Here is a 19392-nt window from a genome sequence, read left to right on the forward strand (position 1 = left end):
CATGTAAATTCAAACGGCGTCTCAAAGCAAAGGCACAGGGCTATCTAAATATTTTACCATCATTACGGTAATCTGCCTCTGTTGTCCCACGAAGGTGACAAATGAGAGCGCGGGCGCTGCGGGGATTTTCCCAGTCATTTATTCGATGCGTAAAAGAAAAAATATGGACGGATGTGTAAAATAGAAGTAGTTGTGTGAAAAGATGCAGTAAATTCTGATACTTCGTTTAACATGATTTTTATGGCTATAAAAAAAAGACAAAACCGTAATCAACATGATTAGCTCTGTTATCGCTTTCAAACGAAAAATGCAATTTTACTCCTGGCTGTCAGAAGCTACTGCCCGAACTATGCATCCCTCACTGATTCCATTCAGTGCAAGTCATCAGAGCAGTAATCATCATTCAAGTAATTATGAACATGTAAGAAGTTCAATTGTGTTGTGCAGTATTATCTCATGACGTTGTGCAAGGTACATCAAAATGCATTGTACATGTAAGAATTCATAATATATTTACAAATAAATATATGTTTAACATTTTTGTATTAGGTGGTAGATCTTTCAGACACAATCATTTTAAAAGTAGCTCACATTCTGAAAAGGTTTGTGGTTTAAAAAAAAGGGCTGTGGATCAGTTTGTAGTAAATTTAAATGGCATAATTTGAGGAAAATAATCAAAATCGGCACGATATATTGGCCCAAAAATGTCAGGAAAGCTTATTGACTGCTCAGGATTGTTAAAAAAAAAACAAAAACAAAAAAACGCACACACACATATCGGCTGATTTCTAATCACTAGTATTCACAACAACCCATAGGGGGGTGCAATTCACACTTAGCATTTGCTTCTTTTTTTCGGGTTTGTGATCGATAACTTCATGCAGTTGTCTCCCCAGAGGCCCTACAATTGATGCACTACTCTGCGCTTTTATCTGGTGTCAAAGGTGTAATTACACAAATTACATACTGTATTAAATATACAGTTTTGTTAAAGTTTAGAGACACTCATACATTTAACCATTTGCAAGTTGACATTCATATTTCATAACATTTGATTTCATTAGAAATGACTTGCATAACTAGATCTGGCTTTTTCATTTTGATCACTTACCTCCAACAGAAGACCTTTGTTGCCATGGAAATGACAACTTTAACCATTGAAAATAGGAGAGTAGGTTATAAATCATGTTTAATCATATTGAACATAGAAGGGCTAAACACGTATCCTGTGATGTTATTAACTATTGACACAACACGTTACAGCACTCGATGACATCCATTATGGTTGTGTCGCCTTGTCCCCACACATGACTCATGTAATTGGAGCCTACCTCAGCCACATGTGCACAGGATTCGAAACTGCCCTCTTCCCCCTCCTCCCCCTCCTCACCACAAGGACATGTATATGCTGCACCAGTATGAGCTCCCTGATGGGCACGTCCTCACCAGCAGCTCCTTCAGCAGTGACTGGGCTAGTGACTCACTCCCTTTACTGCGTTAGCAACTTAGCATCAGGGGAGGATGGAAAACATGCATGAAGCAAGAGCATTCAGTCTTTCACTTGCTGACGCCCTTTTGCCCGGCACTTGTGTTGGCATTATTTTCATTATGATCTGGACTTAAATCTCTTAAAACTCTAATAGATCTGATTTTTGGGGGCAATTCATGACTTTGCTGAAAGCTGGTTTGAAGATTATGTGAACTTGATAATGCATTACAATTCTGTCAGGACTGCATTGACATTAGGACTGAAAGATTTGGGAAAATATCTCATTGTAACTTTTCTAACTAGCTTTGCGATTAGATTTCCAATGTGTTTAATAGGATTATGTTCAAGTTCACAAAAAGAAAGGCAAACTGACAAAGAATTACGTTCAGAGTATTACACAGATCTAAACTACAGAATTTACAGTGTTTATGCAGAATAAGATGGAAGAGGAAATGGTAGTACTTGAAAATTTGTACTCTTTGCGATTTGCTAATTGCGTCCATTCAAATTGTGATTAATCTTCTAGCCCTAATTGGCATGAATGTATTTGGAGTACTTGTAGTGCTCTTCATTATCACTATTATCACTGTTCTTCTTCCTTAATCTTCAGGTAAGGATGTGCACTTAGTGATTTAATGAAAATATTACTCTGTGCTATTACTAAGACTGCCACAATAAATACTATATTGACATATTGTTCAGTATCTGAATGCTGGAACAATATATTTTGAGACTCAGTATTTATTGTGTGTACATTTTCTTTGGAATATCAATTTCTTTTTGCCATTTTTATGTAATAATGTAAGATTTTAGCTGTAGAGAGTAGAATAAAATAAATAACGTTCTCATCCTTCAATCCATTTCTCTGTAGCGATATGCAGTGCTGTGAAAAAGTATTTGCCCCCCTCCTGATTTCTTACTTTTTTCATGTGTGTCACTAAACTGTTTCAGATTATGAAAAACAAATAAAAACAAAGATAACCCAAGTAAACATAAAATGCTGTTTTTCTGTGATGATTTTATTTGTTAAGAGAAAAATACTATCCAAACCTACATGATCCTGTGTGAAAAAGTAATTGCCCCCTTGTTAAATGATGAGGTAACGGTGATATTATTGTGGAAAGCTGAGTTCAACTTCATAGCCACACTGAGGCCCGATTGCTGCCAGACCTTTCAAATCAAGAGAACACTTAAATAGAACCTGTCTGACAAGATGAAGTAGGCCATATTGAAGCCAAGACATCATACTGCAATCCAGAGAAATTCAGGAACAGGTAAGAAGAAAAGTAATTGATATGTCTCAGTCTGGAAAAGGATACAGAACCATTTCTAAATCTTTGGGACTCCAGCGAACCATGGTGTGAGGCATTATCCACAAATGGAGAAAGCATCGTACAGTGGTGAACCTTGCCAGGAGTGGCCGGACTACAGAAACTACCCCAAGTGATCACAAAGGAACCCACAACAACATCTAAACAAATGCAGGCCTCACTTGCCTCAGTAAAGGTCAGTGTTCATGACTGGACCGTAAGAAAAAGACTAGGCAAAAATGGCATGCTTGACAAAGTTCCAAGGCGAAAGCCACTGCTGACAAAGAAGAACATAAAGACTCATCTCACTTTTGCCAAAAAACATCTTGATCCCCAAAGCTTTTGGAAAAATATTCTGTACACTGATGAAACAAAAGTTGAACTTTTTGGAAGTAGTGCATCCCATTACATCTAGCGTAAAATGAACACATCATTTGGCAAAAAGAACATCATGCCAAAAGTGAAACATGGTGGTGGTAGTGTCATGGTTTGGGGCTGCTTTGTTGCTTCAGAACATGGACAATTTGCTCTTATTGAAGAAACCATGAACTCTGCTCTCAAATCCTGAAGGAGAATGTCCGGCCAGCAGTTCATGACCTCAAGCTGAAGCACACTTGGATTCTGCAGCAGAACAATGATCCAAAGCACACCAGCAAGTCCTCTTCTGAATGGCTTAAAAAAAAACCCAAAAGAGTCAGTTATTGCAAATGCTTGACTGCAGTTGTTGCTGCTAAGGGTGGTTCAACCAATTATTAGATTTAGGTGGCAATTACTTTTTCACATGGGCCATGTAGGTTCAGATGGCTCTTTTCCCTCAATAAATAAAATCAGGACTTAAAACTGCATTTTGTATTTACTTGAGTTATCTTTGCCTGATATTTAAGATTGCTTGATCTGAAGGGGCTAAGAGTGACAAAGGTGCAGAAAAAGTAAGAAATCGGTAAGGGGGCAAATACTTTTTCACAGCACTGCATCGTGCTTAAAAATGCTAGCTATTACAAAAATTTTGTAATCAACAATACAGTTCCCTTCTGTTCAGAATATGTCTGCTCATTTTAGGGATGGGCAGATTATGGATTTAAATTTACATTTTTTTTTTTTTTTTTTTTGAGATGATACTGATATCTGATATTTGGCCTGATGCTTTGGCCAATAACATGTATTTAACTGGGATATAAAGATTTTGTTGTATATTTGTGTAGACATACAGCCAAATTTTAACTCATTTATGTTTTCAAAAAGTGCACACTGAAAATGGGGTAGTGGAAAAAATATCGATATTGAATATTGATATTAACCTAGAATTGTTTAAATATCATTCATCCTTAGCTCCTTTAACCACTAAAAACCTGGATGCAAGCCACTTTTCTCATCTATATAGGCAATATATCTGAACAGCCTTAAGGCTTAGACATCCCTTCCTTCCATGACTCCTTATGAATGTGTGTCAATTCCACTTTTACATACTGTAATTATCTCCATTAGTTGACAGGCACACTGCCAGTCAGGCCTTATGGATGAGAAGGGTTCACCCTGTGAGTGAGTGACTGTCCAATCATAGCCAGGCAAAGGTGTAAGGTTTCACTCACCAAAGCACCATGGTAACTGTGGTAATGTGGGTCCTGTGGTTTTGTGTAAACCTCAACAACTACTGTCCTGCAACATGCATTTTGTCTTTAGATATTGGCTTCTGTAGAACGTTCTTCTCACTATTATTCAAATTTGACCTTTCACTGTAAAAAAAGCTGCACCATACTATTAATTTAAGATTACTTTCGAAATCTGTTCCACGGCGTGGGTGATAGGAAGGAAAAAAATGTAAACTTGTCGGTCATCTTGGTCAATCTAACTTTCCCCTTCAACTGTATTTTGTCTTATTAAAACCAAACACAGTGGCTTTCAATATTAATTTCTAGAGCATAAACTATACAATTGTGTGCTTTACCTGGTCTTAAAATGTGAAAAACTGTTAATTTTAAACAGTCTGTAGTGGTCTAAAGTTCTTCTTTGCTTACCTTATGCATTTCAGACATCCGCAATGAGTGCACTGGTCTCTGGCAGTTGTAAAAAGCACTCAGAGTTTTGCACTCGGCATGCTAATGCGCACTTCCTGATTATCGGACAATTAAATACTTTAAAAATAGAAGTAGACTGCACACAGCTGACTTATTTTGACCTCAAGAGCTGCTTTTCTGTACTGGGGCAACACAAATTTTGCTCAAATACATAGAAATAGTCACATATCTTGCCCCAAAGTCTGAACCATGCTCCAAACCACATGTTTTACAGAGCATTGGCTGTGGGCCACCTGAAGAAAAAGACCCAGCCATATCAATGACAATTAGTAATAAATCTCAATCTCTGCAGTTAAATTATTAACCCAGCCTTACAGGTTCAAGGTATATTGACATTTTGCACCTTGCTTGGTTGCATTTCTTACCCACTGCCAGCTCCTGCAGGCATGATGCGCCGGCCATCCCCTCGTTTATTTGTGTAATGGAGACTATTTATTAGCGCTAATTAATAATCAGGGCTGTGTCGTTTTCACAGGCTTCCGGGTGATCATGGTGCTTCAGAGAGCACATTTAAAGCTCACAAGTAATAACCACCACTCTGCTGCTCTGAGCATGCCCAACTTAACAGGCTTCAAATATATGGGAAAAACTATGTTCACTTCCATTTACTGCCTTAAAAACATAAAATAAAACAGAACTAATTAATTTTAAACCTTTTGCAGTGGTCTAGAATTATTCTTCATTTCCTACTTATTCACGTTATAAATTATTTCAGTTTATAAGCACTGTGCACAACTCTGAGACAAGTGTCGAGTTTTCCCTGACTGTAAAGCTAGCAAGAACAATTGGCATGCTAACACACACTTCCTGATAACCTGACATTAATGCTTCATAATTAGACCTCAAGAACTGCTAATGCAATATATCTGTACTGGCACCAGACAAATCTTGCTCAAATGGGGAAAAAATAGGATGCATAGGCCTGTCATGATAATCACTATATCGATGTATCGTTCAGTACATGATAGCTAGAACTATATATCTTGGCGTCAATATTTATTGTGTGTAAGATTTCTTTACAAAATGGGAAGATTTTTTATACTTGTAATGTGATAAGGTCTGAGCTGTAGCAGGTTGAATCACTGACTTGTATGGCTAATTATTGGTCCATTCTGTTATTTGTTTTGGTGCAGCTCATGGCTGCAATGATAGCCTATTTAAAAATGGTTTACTGAGATTATCTTGCATTATTGTTATTGAGTCAGTTGGATAAAGTAGTTTCAGTATGATCGTTTATATCTCTCTCGAGCAATATATCGTGTTTCAAAATTTGCTATTGTTACAGGCCTAGATACAGTGTCTAGTAGGCTGGTTTGGTGCTGATAGATGTGTAACAATGTCCATATCTCATGGTAGTAATATCACTCAACTTCAAAGAACAACTTTTAGTGTGATACTGCTAGGGAAGCTTGCAGTATTGTAGAAATGATTGTTTGTTGAGCTGTGTAGAGAAGAGACAGACATTCCCACTTTTCTATTCTAGTGACAGCCCAAAGGTTTAAATCTGCAATAAGAGCTCATATTGCCCAGTGCACTAGAGAAACCTTGAACCCTGGCAAAATATTGCAACTGGATGACTTCATTTTGAATGTGTGTATATTTTGTGCCTTCTCTAATATTTTTCCTCCCCACATCTGTGTTTAGTGTCCTTGACTCTTTGGCCCAGCCTGATCACTGGTCCTCCCTCTCTGCTGTAGCTTGTAGCCCCCCACATCCCTGCCCGCTGTGACAGTTGATCCTGTCAGCCTGCCCCCGGAGCCTGGGACGTGAAGATTGCTTGTGTGATGTTGAGCGGAGATGAAGGTGTTACCAAAGCGCAGCCGGCTCCCCTGTTTACACTGCCTGAGCGGGCGCTTGTTTGCTGCTATTCTGAGCTCAGTGGTAGCCTGGTGCTTTTTGAGGAGGTGGACTCATGTTGTTTTTACCCATGGCCCTTTTTCCTGTGGAAGGCTGGCACTCCACGGCCACGTCAGCACAACCAATGCTCCAGTGGACATGGGGGGAGGGGGGACGTGGCCTTTTCTATCAGATTTCTGTCAGCACTCGTGCGTCAGTCTGATGTAAAAGAGTAGGTGTTCCTCCTCCCCATTCTTCTTTCCCTCCGACAGGAGCAGGTACCTCCCTCACGCTTCCTCCCTCCCTGTTCCATTCGAAGCCTTTTATTTCTAATTGGACTCCAAATTGGATATGTAATGTGATTCATCAGATGGGCTATTACTCAGCCGACAGCGCAGTGACTGGCGTTGCCTAAATGAGTGCTCACACAGGTGTTAGCCTAGCTTCATGCAGCATAAACATCAGTTATTAAGAGAGAGACAAAAAGCAGTTCCCAGCACGCTCCCTGGACTCCCACTCAAATGATACTGTAATCTGAAATCAATAAGGATTGAACCAGTGTGACCAGTGTGTTCAGTCAGGCTGAGCTCTCCCAGCCTTCTCCGTTATACCTCTAATAGCTTGTGTTCTCGGGTCGGGAGATGACTCACTTTGAGCCACTCAGAAAGACTTGAAAGAACTTTGGCCTTTTTGTGGTAAATAAAACCAGGGGATGAATTTGCCTTTTTTTCCCCATTCCACTACTTCTGATTTTTCTTAATGTATTTGCAAGAAAATGGTACCAATACTGCAAGATTGTAGCAGTGTTATGAAAATTTCGATCTTGTTTTTCATACTAAGGAATTCCCTCAATACTGCGTGATACCGATAACGTATGAAGATAAAACGTACTTCCTTTTTAGTAATGGAAAGTAATTTTCATACACAAAATAATAATACCATATTTTCTGGACTAGACATCACTCCGGTGTATAAGTCGTACCAGCGAAAAATTGCATAATAAAGAAAAAAACATAAATAATTCGCACTGGACTATAAGTCAGATTTTTTGGGGAAACTTATTTTACAAAATCTGAAACCAAGAACAGACATTTTATCTTTAAAGGCAAGTTATAATAATAACAATAAAATGGAGAACAGGCTGAATAGCAGTACAGTACGCTAATGTAACACATAGACAATGAATTGAATACGTGTCTGGTGTCACGCTAACATAACATATGCCGGACATGGAATATATACATACCACTTTGACCTGTTGGTAAACAAACTGGTAAACCAAAACCTTTATATTTTACTTTTAAGCTGTTTCTTAAATAGTTCTCTGTCAAAAAAAAAAAGAAAAAAAAAAGAAAAGCTGAACCGGAAGACAGGAAGTAGTTTCCATGACCTTAAACTAGATTTATGATAAACTTAACAGGGTAAAGGGAAATAAATAAGGGGAAATTAAATATGAAATGTATAAAAGAAAATTGCAAAGGTATTGCAAACACACCAGCGCCACCTATTGGTCAAAGAAGTGAACTGTAACATGTATAATCAACCGTTACATAACACATACATTCACACGTACATGAAGCATAGACAGCGAACTGAATATGTGTCTGGTACGTTAATGTAAGATATTAACAGTTAATCAGATAACGAAAGAATAAAAAAACAAGCTAACAAGTTAAGTCTCGATCTTACTCCATATCACTAAATCCATTGAATTCTTCATCCTCCTTGTAGCTTTTGAACAACTCCGCCTGCTCCGGAAGTAGATGAAGCACCGCTTCTGCGTGGCTGCCATATTGGTAAACAAACCTAGAGTGCCCTCGAGCAGTTGTCAGTGTGACAATAACAAAATGTGAAATTATATGTTTTAAGAATTTCACATATAAATTGCATCTGAGTATAAGTCACACCCCCAGCCAAACTATTTAAAAAAAAAGTGCGAATTATAGCATCGGAAAATATGGTACTTTCTTTATCTTAACATGAGGTTCTGATAAAGGTTCTGATAAAGTTCAAAATGACACAAAAATTGTATATGTTGTGTTTTGTTTTTTTTGTTTTTTTCCCCAGCATCGATACTAGCTCAAATGAGTCTCTAGTTTTGATATTAGTTTTAGAATTGATTAGTATGTGATTTTTTTCAATATTTTTGACAACCCTAGATTATAGAGAAATTAACCCTTAAAATTGGCAACATAATGTAAAGAATTATGTATATATTTGCAGGTTAAAAATAAATTAAATGATAGATCGAACTCATTTATACTAGTCATAATAGTGTTACTAAAGAGCTTCCTTCACAAGTGTTTTTATGAGTTAAATATTGTGTCACATAAACAGAAATAGCAGTGCTGTGAGCTGACACCTTGAACATGTGTAGTGCAGATTTGGTCTTGGTTTCAGAGGCATCACTCCCAGTGCATGGGCTTATTATAGCCTCAGCCAACCATGTATCAATATGCTGCTGTGCTGTCTACCTCGTCAACACCTAAGGGGGTGGGGCTTATGCTCAGTCTGTCATTAGCCCTGCCCCTGTATGCATGGCTCCTCGGACTGCTGACGTAAGCCCTGACACTATGATTGAAGGGTCTGTGTGGACGCTGGTGGTCGCGAGCTCTTGTGTTGGCACAGAGGCCGCAGAGTTTGTCTGAGTTTTGTAACAGGAGAAATCTGTGAATGTGAAAAGTTGGTGCAGCCCTCCTCTCTTCCCCCCTCCCCTCTCTCTTTCTCTCTCTCTGCTCAATGCAGTATAAGGTTCTTAACTAGTCTGTTTCCATGTGTGGCTATTTGTTCATACCACCCAACATAATTTCTGTGGCAATCCTAACTTAATAAAGGCAATGGCTGAACTATAACTGTCAGTAATAATGTATTAGGCTACGTTTGTTAGCTCTAACATCTAAAGCAAACACTTTTCATGTTTGTGTTCCACAGGTCCTGCTCAGGTTCCCATGATGTCTCCAAATGGTTCAGTGCCTCCAATCTATGTGCCTCCTGGATATGTTTCACAAGTAAGCTGTACTCTTAATGCCCCTTCTGGCAAGCTTACAAATGCAGACACTAAAGTATGCTGTGGATTCAAAGGATGAAATATAAAAATGATAATATCTATGGTATAATGTTGTTTTCTCATCCAATACATTGCTTTAATCACCCTCCTTTCCTTGTGTTCCTACAGATCATAGAAGAAAACGGGGTGCGGCGGGTCCTGGTCTTACCTCAGCAGCCAGAGTTCCACCCCGGGGGCCCTTCCCCCCTGCACCATGCTCCTCCCCCTCCCCACACCCACCTGCCTGCCTTCATCCCCCACCCTGCTATGATGCCCCCCCCTCCACACCTGTACACGGGCATGGCCGGTGGGGTGGGGGACATGAGCTCCCAGTACATCTCCCAGTACAATCCAGCTCACATCTACTCAGAGCAGGGTAAGTTTAGAAAATATGTCTGTGTCCTAAAATCTATGCATACTATTACTGTTAACAGCACTAAGTAGTATAACATTAAAGTGCATCAAACAGGTTTTCATGTTTTTCTTATTTTGACTTGGTTTGGTGGGTCGTACCGCTGGTCAATATTTATTTATTTTATTATTATTTATTTATTATTTTATTTACACACAATGCACATTTTCCTGGCAGTTTAAACACTCATTTAACAAACTTAAGGTGTTGTCATATATTTTTATTAGTCTAATCATATCTATTGTGCAATTTAGATAAGTTACAGCTGTTGTTAGCATTATGGTTGCTAAGTAATGATTATGGAATTACCCCCTACGTATGTTACATATGTCATATCTGTCATATCTGCTGCCTGTATCCAACCAGGAAGTAAATGGTAAACTATTAAAAAAAACTAGGCAAGATTTTTATTCAGAATTGAAATACAAGTATGTTAATTATGTTTAATGAAATGAATAGTCTACTTTGTCATATGCACGTTAAGTATGACCCCAAAACGATAAAAAAACAAAACAAAAAAAACAAAAACGTGGGATTAATATGCATATATTGAAACTGTCTACTTATGAGACATGAGACTTTTTGAGCTGACCAAGTAATTTCTCTTGTAAATCAATACAGGGTGAGTCCCAGTCTAATCATTACATAAAGAATATTTATGAACAACGTAGCACCTGGAGTTATCTTTTTTGCACTGGAATTCTCAAGTTCCCAGTGCCCTTGTTATGTATGTGATATTAGGGCTGCAAGGTTAATCATTGAATCAAAATCATAATTTGAGTGGACACAATTAGCAAATCGCAGAGGCTGTAATTTTTTAAGTACCATCATTTCCTCCGCAAAATCTCCTGTATTAGTTTGTCAAAGACTGAAATGTAAAGTAACTATTCTGTATATATTCTATTCTATATATTTTCAAGATTCAAAACTTTATTGTCATTGTCAAAAGAAACAATATTTAGTTGAAGCTTCTAAGACTGCATAGTAATGATGTAAAGTGCAAAAACCCCATCAAATAAAAGCTATAGATAACCCCTGTGTAAATGCCATCATTGTAATAGTGTTGTCACCATGCTATAATTTCAAACTTCATATCGATACAAAGGAATAAACTCAATACTGATTCCAATACCACGATGATAATTAAAAACACTATTAAGACAACAGATAGATGGATAGCATTTTCAATATTAAATAATAGTACTTTCTTTTATATTATCATGTGGCCTTGTCTATGTAATACCTCAGTGGTCCAGGTAGGTTCCATAGTGGTCCATGGGCGTATACTGGTCTATGTGGTCTTATACTTGTTCTGATACAACTGAAGATCATTCTAAAGATTCAGGAAAGGTTCATTTCTGTCCTGCGAATGTAACTTTTTTTAGTATAGTGTCAAAACCAGACTTGGAGAGACTTATTCATGCATTTGTCTCCAGTAGGTTAGACTACTATAACGGCCTGCTCCCTGGCCAAACGAGCCTTAACACAGCTGCAGTACATCCAGAATGCTGCTGCTCAAGTCCTGACTAGAATCAGGAAGTATGAGCACATAAGTCCTGTGCTCAGGTCTCTGCACTGGCTCCTGTGGCTCAGAGAATAGACTTTAAAGCAGCTCTGCTTGTGTACAAGTCTCTCCATGCCCTAGCACCAAAGTACATCTCTGACATGTTAGTGCCATATGAACCATCTCACACTCTGAGGATTTCAGGGATCGGCCTCCTGCTGGTGCCCAGTGTTTCAGTTTTATGCAGTTAAAACCTGTTAGAGTCTTCTTGAAGATCTGAGACAGGCCTCTACTTTGACAATGTTTAAATCCAAGTTCTGTTTAGCTCTGAATATGATTGAAAGGTTTTATTTGTGATTGTGATTATTTTATTGATTTATTATATATATTGTTTTTTTATGTTGTATTGTGATTTTAATGTCTTCTCTGTAAAGCAGTTTGAATTACTTAGTGTACGAATTGTCCCACACAAATAAACTTGCCTTGCCTTAGTATCGATACCCTCAAATGAGTATCTAGTTTTGATATTAATTTTAGTAGTGATTAGTATCAGATTTGTGATATTTTTGACAACCACACATTGCAACTTACACATTCACTTCTTCTCACTCCCAAAGCACTAAGATTTGTATTCCTTTCTTACCTAGTCTCTGCAGATTCCCACACACAACACGGCCGGCCGCCCTTCGTCCACCGAGACGACAGAACCAGTAAAACTTATGAGCGACTTCAGAAGAAACTCAAAGACCGTCAGGGAGGAGGGGGGCAGCCAGTGAAGGACAGCCCCCCTTCGTCGCCCCACAAGAGCTGCAGCAGCCCCTCCACGCCAGACCTCCACAATGGGCTTAGCGGGAAGCCAGCTGAGCCCGAGCAGGGAGAGGCCAGCCATGCGGTGGGCAGCACGGAGACACAGATAGGCCCAGGCAAAAATGGAGATTTGGGAGGTATGCACATAGGAATACCAGTTTATCGATTTTAATTGATGAATCTGTGTTGTTTATATTCAGCGATATATTAAAAGTATTTTTTTTTCAGACAAATCAAAATTTCATCAAATATTTCATCAATAAATTTGATTAAAAAAAAACAACTTTTCTTCATATTGCCCAGCTCTACTGTGCTTAATGTGCTCCATATGTTTCAACTCCACAGAGCTGGATGAAGAGGCTAAGGCTCTGCTGGCTCTTTTAAATACCATCTGTAAACCAACAGTGAGTAATTAGGTCTGCTTATTTAATGTTTAGTTTAGGAAGACCAAACCCATAGTCCTAGTCCTAATCCTAACCCTAACCTTGTGTCCAGGTGTCTGACATTCAGGCCAGAGGAGCAGTGGTGAGCTGGAGCGCCCCCACAAAAGCAGAGGGTGAGAACGATAACGCAGAGGAGCAGCCCAGTCTCCCCGATGCCCTCAGTTATGAAGTGTCCATCTCTGTCAGCGGAAAGGACGGGAAGTACAAGACTGTATACTGGTAAGTAGTGTTGCTATGATACTAAAATTTTGATACTAAGGAATAGACTTGAGTCTCAATATTGATTTGATCATGATGATAATAAAACACTCTCTTTAGACAATTTTCTCTTTCATGTTAGCTTTTTACCTTATATCTGTGTAATCCCTCTGTCATTGAGCTACATCAGAACAAGTATAAAACCACATATACCTGAAGATCATCCTAAAGCTATTCAGTAGCTATTCTGTCCTGTGAATGTGACTTTTTTGTATCTAGAGTATCTAGTTTCAATACTAGTTTTAGTATCTGATTTTCAATACTTTTGAAAACCCTAATATTAAGAACAGCCATCATGAGCTATGTGCCTGTTGCCCTGTGCCTTTAGCTGACACTCTCTATTCTGGCTTCACTGGCAAGTATTTTTATAACCTGTTATTAAATAAGAAAGCCTTTATTGAATAATTGAAACCTCTTGTTTTAAAAATAAAAAATAATGGAAAATAATTGATTGCACAATTTGATCTGTTTTTAGTTTTTTGGAAAAAAAGACAAATCATCTGGTGAAATTATTATTTGAGAACATTTGTTTTAAAAATGTTTGCTTGCTTTTTCCAGACTTTCAAAGTAGACAATTAATAATAAAATCATTTGAAGGGCCACTGGTTTTATATAGGACAAAAGCAGAAAGGAGAAGTTAGTGAGCTGGCAGATGGTTTGGTATTTTTTGATATTTACATGTGAAAAGGCAGATTAAACTCATGATTCACACAAGTTTAACCTATTACTAACCTACTAATAAATAGGGGCTGATTGTTATCTGAACACGTACAAAAAGACCTTTTTATAAGAAAGTCAGAAGCATTCCAAAATCAGAGAATATGTATGCATCATTGATTTTTTTTAATCTTCTATCTAGAAGCCCTCAGTCACCATATTTCAACCATTATCTAGTTGCTAATGTGTTTAAAATCTCTCAATGTGATATATACAACAAATACAAAATGACAATACTACAAATTGACTACAGAATTGTTAGCCACAGCCTTACTTATAAGCTTTGTTTAACTGTTTTTATACTAACTAAATGCCCTCCCTTGATGCAGTGGCGAAGAACTAAGTGCAACTTTAGAAGACCTTCGACCAGCAACAGATTATCACGTGAGGTTGTCCCACTTTCCTCTTTCTCTCTTTGTATTCCTAAATAGAAGATTGTATTGTAATGGCCTTTTTCCCTTTACCTCCTCAGGGTCCAGGCCATTTGTAACTGTTTACATGGAAGTGTGTCAGAGGCCGCCAGCTTCACCACGTTAACCTGCAAACCCGATGCCCCCAACCCTCCGAGAAAAGCCAGCGGGACCAAGAACACTCTGGTGCTGCAGTGGAAGGTAGAGTACTGCTGACAGTGATGGAGCTACTAAGGAACAGGGCCAAGGGAAATGCTCCATAAACCAGCCAATAGACCAATGCATCAGCTGCATCTCTACTACACTAAACTTAAACCAAAGTGGCCCCCACTGCATTTAGGTTGCTTTGTTTGAAAAATTCTGTGCAACGCTCTGCCCACAAGCCTACTTCAACCATGTTCACACATGACAATTCTCCATAAATATACAAAAGCATGATGCAAAACTGTACACAACAATGTGACAAACCTGACGCGATGTGCAGTAGTTTCATTAGCGTGACGCATGCTGATTGTGTTGTGATAGCACTCTGAACGGAGAGTGACTTAACACAGAGAGCAAAAACGAAAGTGAAACTTATAAAACATGTTAATACATTGTTTTCAGAGAATGTAGCATTTTCAGAAACAATACAATGTTATGTGTTCGCAGTTAATACCTCATAGAGGTAAAATACACCCTGTTTAACGTCAATAGGCACTTCACAATAAATTGTGAAGTGCAATATACACTGCCACTCATGTATGTTGTTTTTTCTATATTTCATGACTATTTACATTACATATGGAATGTGTTTAAATTCTTCAAAATAGACTTTACTCTTTGCTTTGTTCACTGTATTCCACTAATGAACCTGAAGAGGCACATCTGTGAAGTGAAAACCATTTCAGGTGACTTAATGACGCTTATTGAGAGAAGGCCAAGAGTTTGCAGAGCAAGGACATTTAATCTAAAATATAAAACACATTCAGTTGGATTACATATTTCTGTACATCTTTTCTTCATAGAAAGTAGTACCATAAAGAAAAAATTAAATTAAATGAATGAGTAGGTGTCTCCAAACTTTTGACTGGCAGTGTATATTTAATTACAGTTATTTTCAACTGTCAAACTTAATCAAAAGTTACTTGAATCATTAGAGCAGGTGGGGCATCTGTTTCTGACGTGTACGCTTAAATAAAGGTGTAACAGTTGATTTCGTCACTTGCGTTCCCCAGACATCCTTCAACTCAAAATAATAAATGAATAACTGAGAGAGGAGTGATACAGCACAGTTCTGTCCATAACCTTGGTTCTGTCACAACTACACACAGCACATATTCTCTGGTTTAACAACATCAAATTTGTGATTCATTACTTTTTGTTAAATGGGTTGGGCTTTCTACAATTCCCGTATTGAGGTGGGTTTGAATGTTGATGCTGCCCTCCAAAAAATCTAAATTGCACCAAAGGACAAATATATCAGAGTTGTTTAAATTTAAGGAAAAATAGTGCCTAAAACTTCCCAAATACGGACTTTTTCTCCTGGCACCATAAAAGCCCCATAAATGCACTGCTAGCACTTTGTGGGTTTTTTGGGGGGGTTTTTTGAGGCGGAAGCTTTTGCGTTTTACTTAAGGAAACTCATTTATAGGACACACATTATGCAAAATGGACTTTTTGGCACTTTAAATCACATCATAACAGCCCTTCATCAAAAATATACCTGGAGTTACATTTTGCTACGTAGCAGGTAGAAATCCTTTATCGCCAGACTTGTTCTGGGCATTTGTTGTCAAATTGCATTCATTACAGCTGCATTTTGTCTAGATGGCTAGTTTTACGCCATGGTTTATTCCCACAGCTGACAGCAGATGACATGCTAACACCCAATCCTAGTAGGGGGATCATAACTGATGTAAAATGATGTGTTTTCGTTAAACATGCACATATTTTTAAGTCCAAAAACATTAAATGCTAAAGCAAATATGCTCAAATTCATGTTCTGGCCGAGAGACTACCCATGAAAACTAACTCAAATAAGCGAAATCGGGCACATTTACTTGTTGAATGTTTATTAGAGTGCACCAAATAATTAAATATAAGAGATAGAGTGATATATGGATTGGCCAGTATATCGGGCTGATATTTGCACTTTTTAGCGTATCAGCCTTAAATCTTCAGAACAGGCTGATATTTTGTTTTGACTGACCTCCTGAGACCTGGCGTCCTCATATGTGGACAACACGTTTTTGGTTTGTCTAGACCACAGTGCAAATTATTAGATGATGAAGAATAACAGCATACAATAACAGCAACAATGTAAATATATTATATATATTCGTTTTTAACAGTTTAGAATTTTTAGAATATTTTATTTAATTTTTTTTTGTTTTTCTTCCTGCTCCTGTCAGCAGCTCTTCACATGAGACACATTGTTCCAAGAGGCACAATTGTTGTTTCTCATTTTGTTTTTAGATTCAGGATGTTCAAATGTTGCTGTTTTCATTTTTGCAAATCATTATTTAAATGTTTTATCAAAATGAGTAAAATGTCCACATATGAGGACATTTGATTTGCATATTTTTTTCTCAGAAACTACATAATGTAAAAAGATAATTCTTTGTATTTAGACTCATCAGGTCCCAGTCAGCCCAAATAACAAAGAGAAATTAATAAAGCCTGTCATGCAAGAGCTCGGATCTCAGGAGGTTAAGATTACACACAAAGCTTTATTTGAATATTTAAATGTAAATGGATAACTGCTCAAAATGTGACTACACAGCTGTCTTGAAGGTTTTTGGTACTGTAGGTGTTTGTCATCAATTAAACATACCGGTACATAACATTGCGAAAATAATCAAATCAACCCTACATATTGGCCCCAAAATATCAGCAGAACTCATCAGCAATTGGTTTCTCCACATTCTAAATGACTGGTATCGGCATCAGTCATGAAAAAAATCTGTATCAGTTGATCTCTAGTTTAAAGCCTAATAATAGTACAAATATATGTCCTTTAAACTTTATTTCAAATGTATTTATGTTTTGTACAATGTACAGAATCGAGCAATGTGACATATGCTGTCTGTAATAAATATATCTCTGTATCCGCAGGCTCCATGTGACAACGGTTCCAAAATTCAAAACTACATTCTTCAGTGGGACGAGGTATAGTAAGGGTCTCCTTCACTTCAAAATGCTCTTGGCAGTTATTCAGTCCATTTGAGCTGTTGAACTTGTCCATTAAAGGGTAAAGGCAGTGGAACGTTTGAGCAGTGCTATTACGGCCCACAGAAGCAGTACAGAGTCACCAAGCTCTCTCCAGCCTCCAGATACTCCTTCCGCCTGGCCGCCAAAAACGACATGGGCGTCAGGTAGGGCTCTTTACAACTGCACGCTCTCTGCTGTCTGTTCTTGTCTCTTTCCCTCTCACATATATGTGGCTCTCTTTCCTGTCTTTTCCTCGTTTCCCATCTCTTTCTTTTACTGTATTTCTCTCTCTTTATCCTGCCTTTTCCACTTTTCTGTCTACTCATCCAATCACTCTCTGCCTTTCTTTCTCTCCTGCCTTTTACCCTCTATCCCGTCCCCCTCTCTTGCTTTTTGTCTTTTCCATCTATCCATCCCATCTCCATTTCTCTTTCTCTATCTTGTCTTTTTCTCTCCATCTCCCCATCCCTCTCTTCCTCTAAACCTAAACCCTTTTCCATCTTTTTATCCCATCACTCTCTCCCTCGCCCTCCCTCTCCCCCTCCCTTCCTTGTCCTCAGTGAGTACAGTGAGGCCGTGGACCTGTTCACCTCGTGCAGTGTGCCGCTGCCGCCCCTCCCTCCGGAGCTGGAGAAGGCAGGGGTCACATGGCTCTGTCTCAAGTGGCAGCGGCCCCAGAGCTCCCCCAAAGAGGATGACATCTACTTCATTCTGGAGATGGATGAAGAGGGCTCGGTATGTTGTATATTTTTTTTTTAATTTCTTTAATGCATTGTCTTGTAAAGTGTGATTTCAGTTTGAGAAGTGTACAGAATTGTTGACCGTGAACAGTTGAAGTACTTGTATGGTACATCCTTAAGTATCAGTGGTTGGGCTAAAGAATGCATTTTACTGTAAGGGCTGCACAATATATGTTAATATGCAATTTATTATCTGAATAAAGTAAAATGAGACAAGGTTATAAGCATTTTTAGTTAACAATGAATTTGAATATGATACCACTTCATAATAACTACAGCTTAGTTAGCGTCAATTAAGCATGAACAAAGAGAATAAACAGTATTAATTAAAGCAACACTGTAATTTTCTGGAGTTGGCACATCACTTGTATGATTCTATGGAAACAGAAACCATACTTCAGAACATTGTCCATAGAGATGGATACACTCTATTCCATAATGTGGAATATTATAGCAAAAGGAACAAGATTTCCATGGAAACAAGCTGGAGGAGGCCCTCCAATAGTCAGGTTTGTGGAAACGCAAGCCCACTCAAATTACGCAAGCCCACTCAAATTTAGGGTGTATGCTTTAAGTTTTTCAGTGCAATAAAAAAAACTAAATGGGAAAAAAAAGTTTTTATTTTTGTGTATTTTTTTTTTTTTGCTAAAAAGTTACATAATGGAGCTTTAAGCCTGAAACATTCTTAATAAACAATTTGTTAATTATTAAGTCTTTGTTCATGTTTTAAATATAAAAATTATATCAAAATTGTAAAGTGATATAGAATATTCCTCTTTGACCACAGAGTAAATGAAAATAGTCTTTCCAAGAACAGACACATAAATCTTTTTCACTTCTAAAGCGGCCAAAGCCATTCTCTTAAAACATGATTTATCTCATTTCTTCTCTGCTCACTCTGTAGCGTTGTCACTGTGTGTAGCGTTGTCACTGTGTGTAGCGTTGTCACTGTGTGTAGCGTTGTCACTGTGTGTAGCGTTGTCACTCATGATCTCTTGTGTGTATCTCAGGGCTATGGATTCCAGCCGAGCTATGATGGCGACGAACTGTCCTGCACTGTCAGAAACCTCCACCGCAGCACCAAGTACAAGTTTCGGGTAAGCCCACTCACACAGGGTCATCTGGGAACATTACATGACACATTTGACAGGAG

At 38.2% G+C, this 19392-nt stretch overlaps 1 protein-coding gene across 4 annotated transcripts in view; it reads left to right on the forward strand.

Annotated features, from left to right (window-relative positions):
* fndc3a (fibronectin type III domain containing 3A) overlaps nucleotides 1–19392 on the forward strand; it is a 64371-nt gene that overhangs the window by 27202 nt on the left and 17777 nt on the right. For all 4 annotated transcript variants that reach the window (XM_033976976.2, XM_055226055.1, XM_033976975.2 and 1 more), the window contains exons 4-14: nucleotides 9642–9718; nucleotides 9886–10132; nucleotides 12320–12616; nucleotides 12825–12883; nucleotides 12975–13141; nucleotides 14227–14286; nucleotides 14370–14508; nucleotides 17404–17457; nucleotides 17539–17663; nucleotides 18060–18234; nucleotides 19250–19336. In XM_033976976.2, coding sequence (XP_033832867.1) covers nucleotides 9642–9718; nucleotides 9886–10132; nucleotides 12320–12616; nucleotides 12825–12883; nucleotides 12975–13141; nucleotides 14227–14286; nucleotides 14370–14508; nucleotides 17404–17457; nucleotides 17539–17663; nucleotides 18060–18234; nucleotides 19250–19336 — 1487 coding nt within the window. The remainder of the gene's footprint in view (nucleotides 1–9641; nucleotides 9719–9885; nucleotides 10133–12319; nucleotides 12617–12824; nucleotides 12884–12974; nucleotides 13142–14226; nucleotides 14287–14369; nucleotides 14509–17403; nucleotides 17458–17538; nucleotides 17664–18059; nucleotides 18235–19249; nucleotides 19337–19392) is intronic.

This window comes from Periophthalmus magnuspinnatus, chromosome 13 (assembly GCF_009829125.3).
Source record: "Periophthalmus magnuspinnatus isolate fPerMag1 chromosome 13, fPerMag1.2.pri, whole genome shotgun sequence".
NCBI lineage: Eukaryota > Metazoa > Chordata > Actinopteri > Gobiiformes > Gobiidae > Periophthalmus > Periophthalmus magnuspinnatus.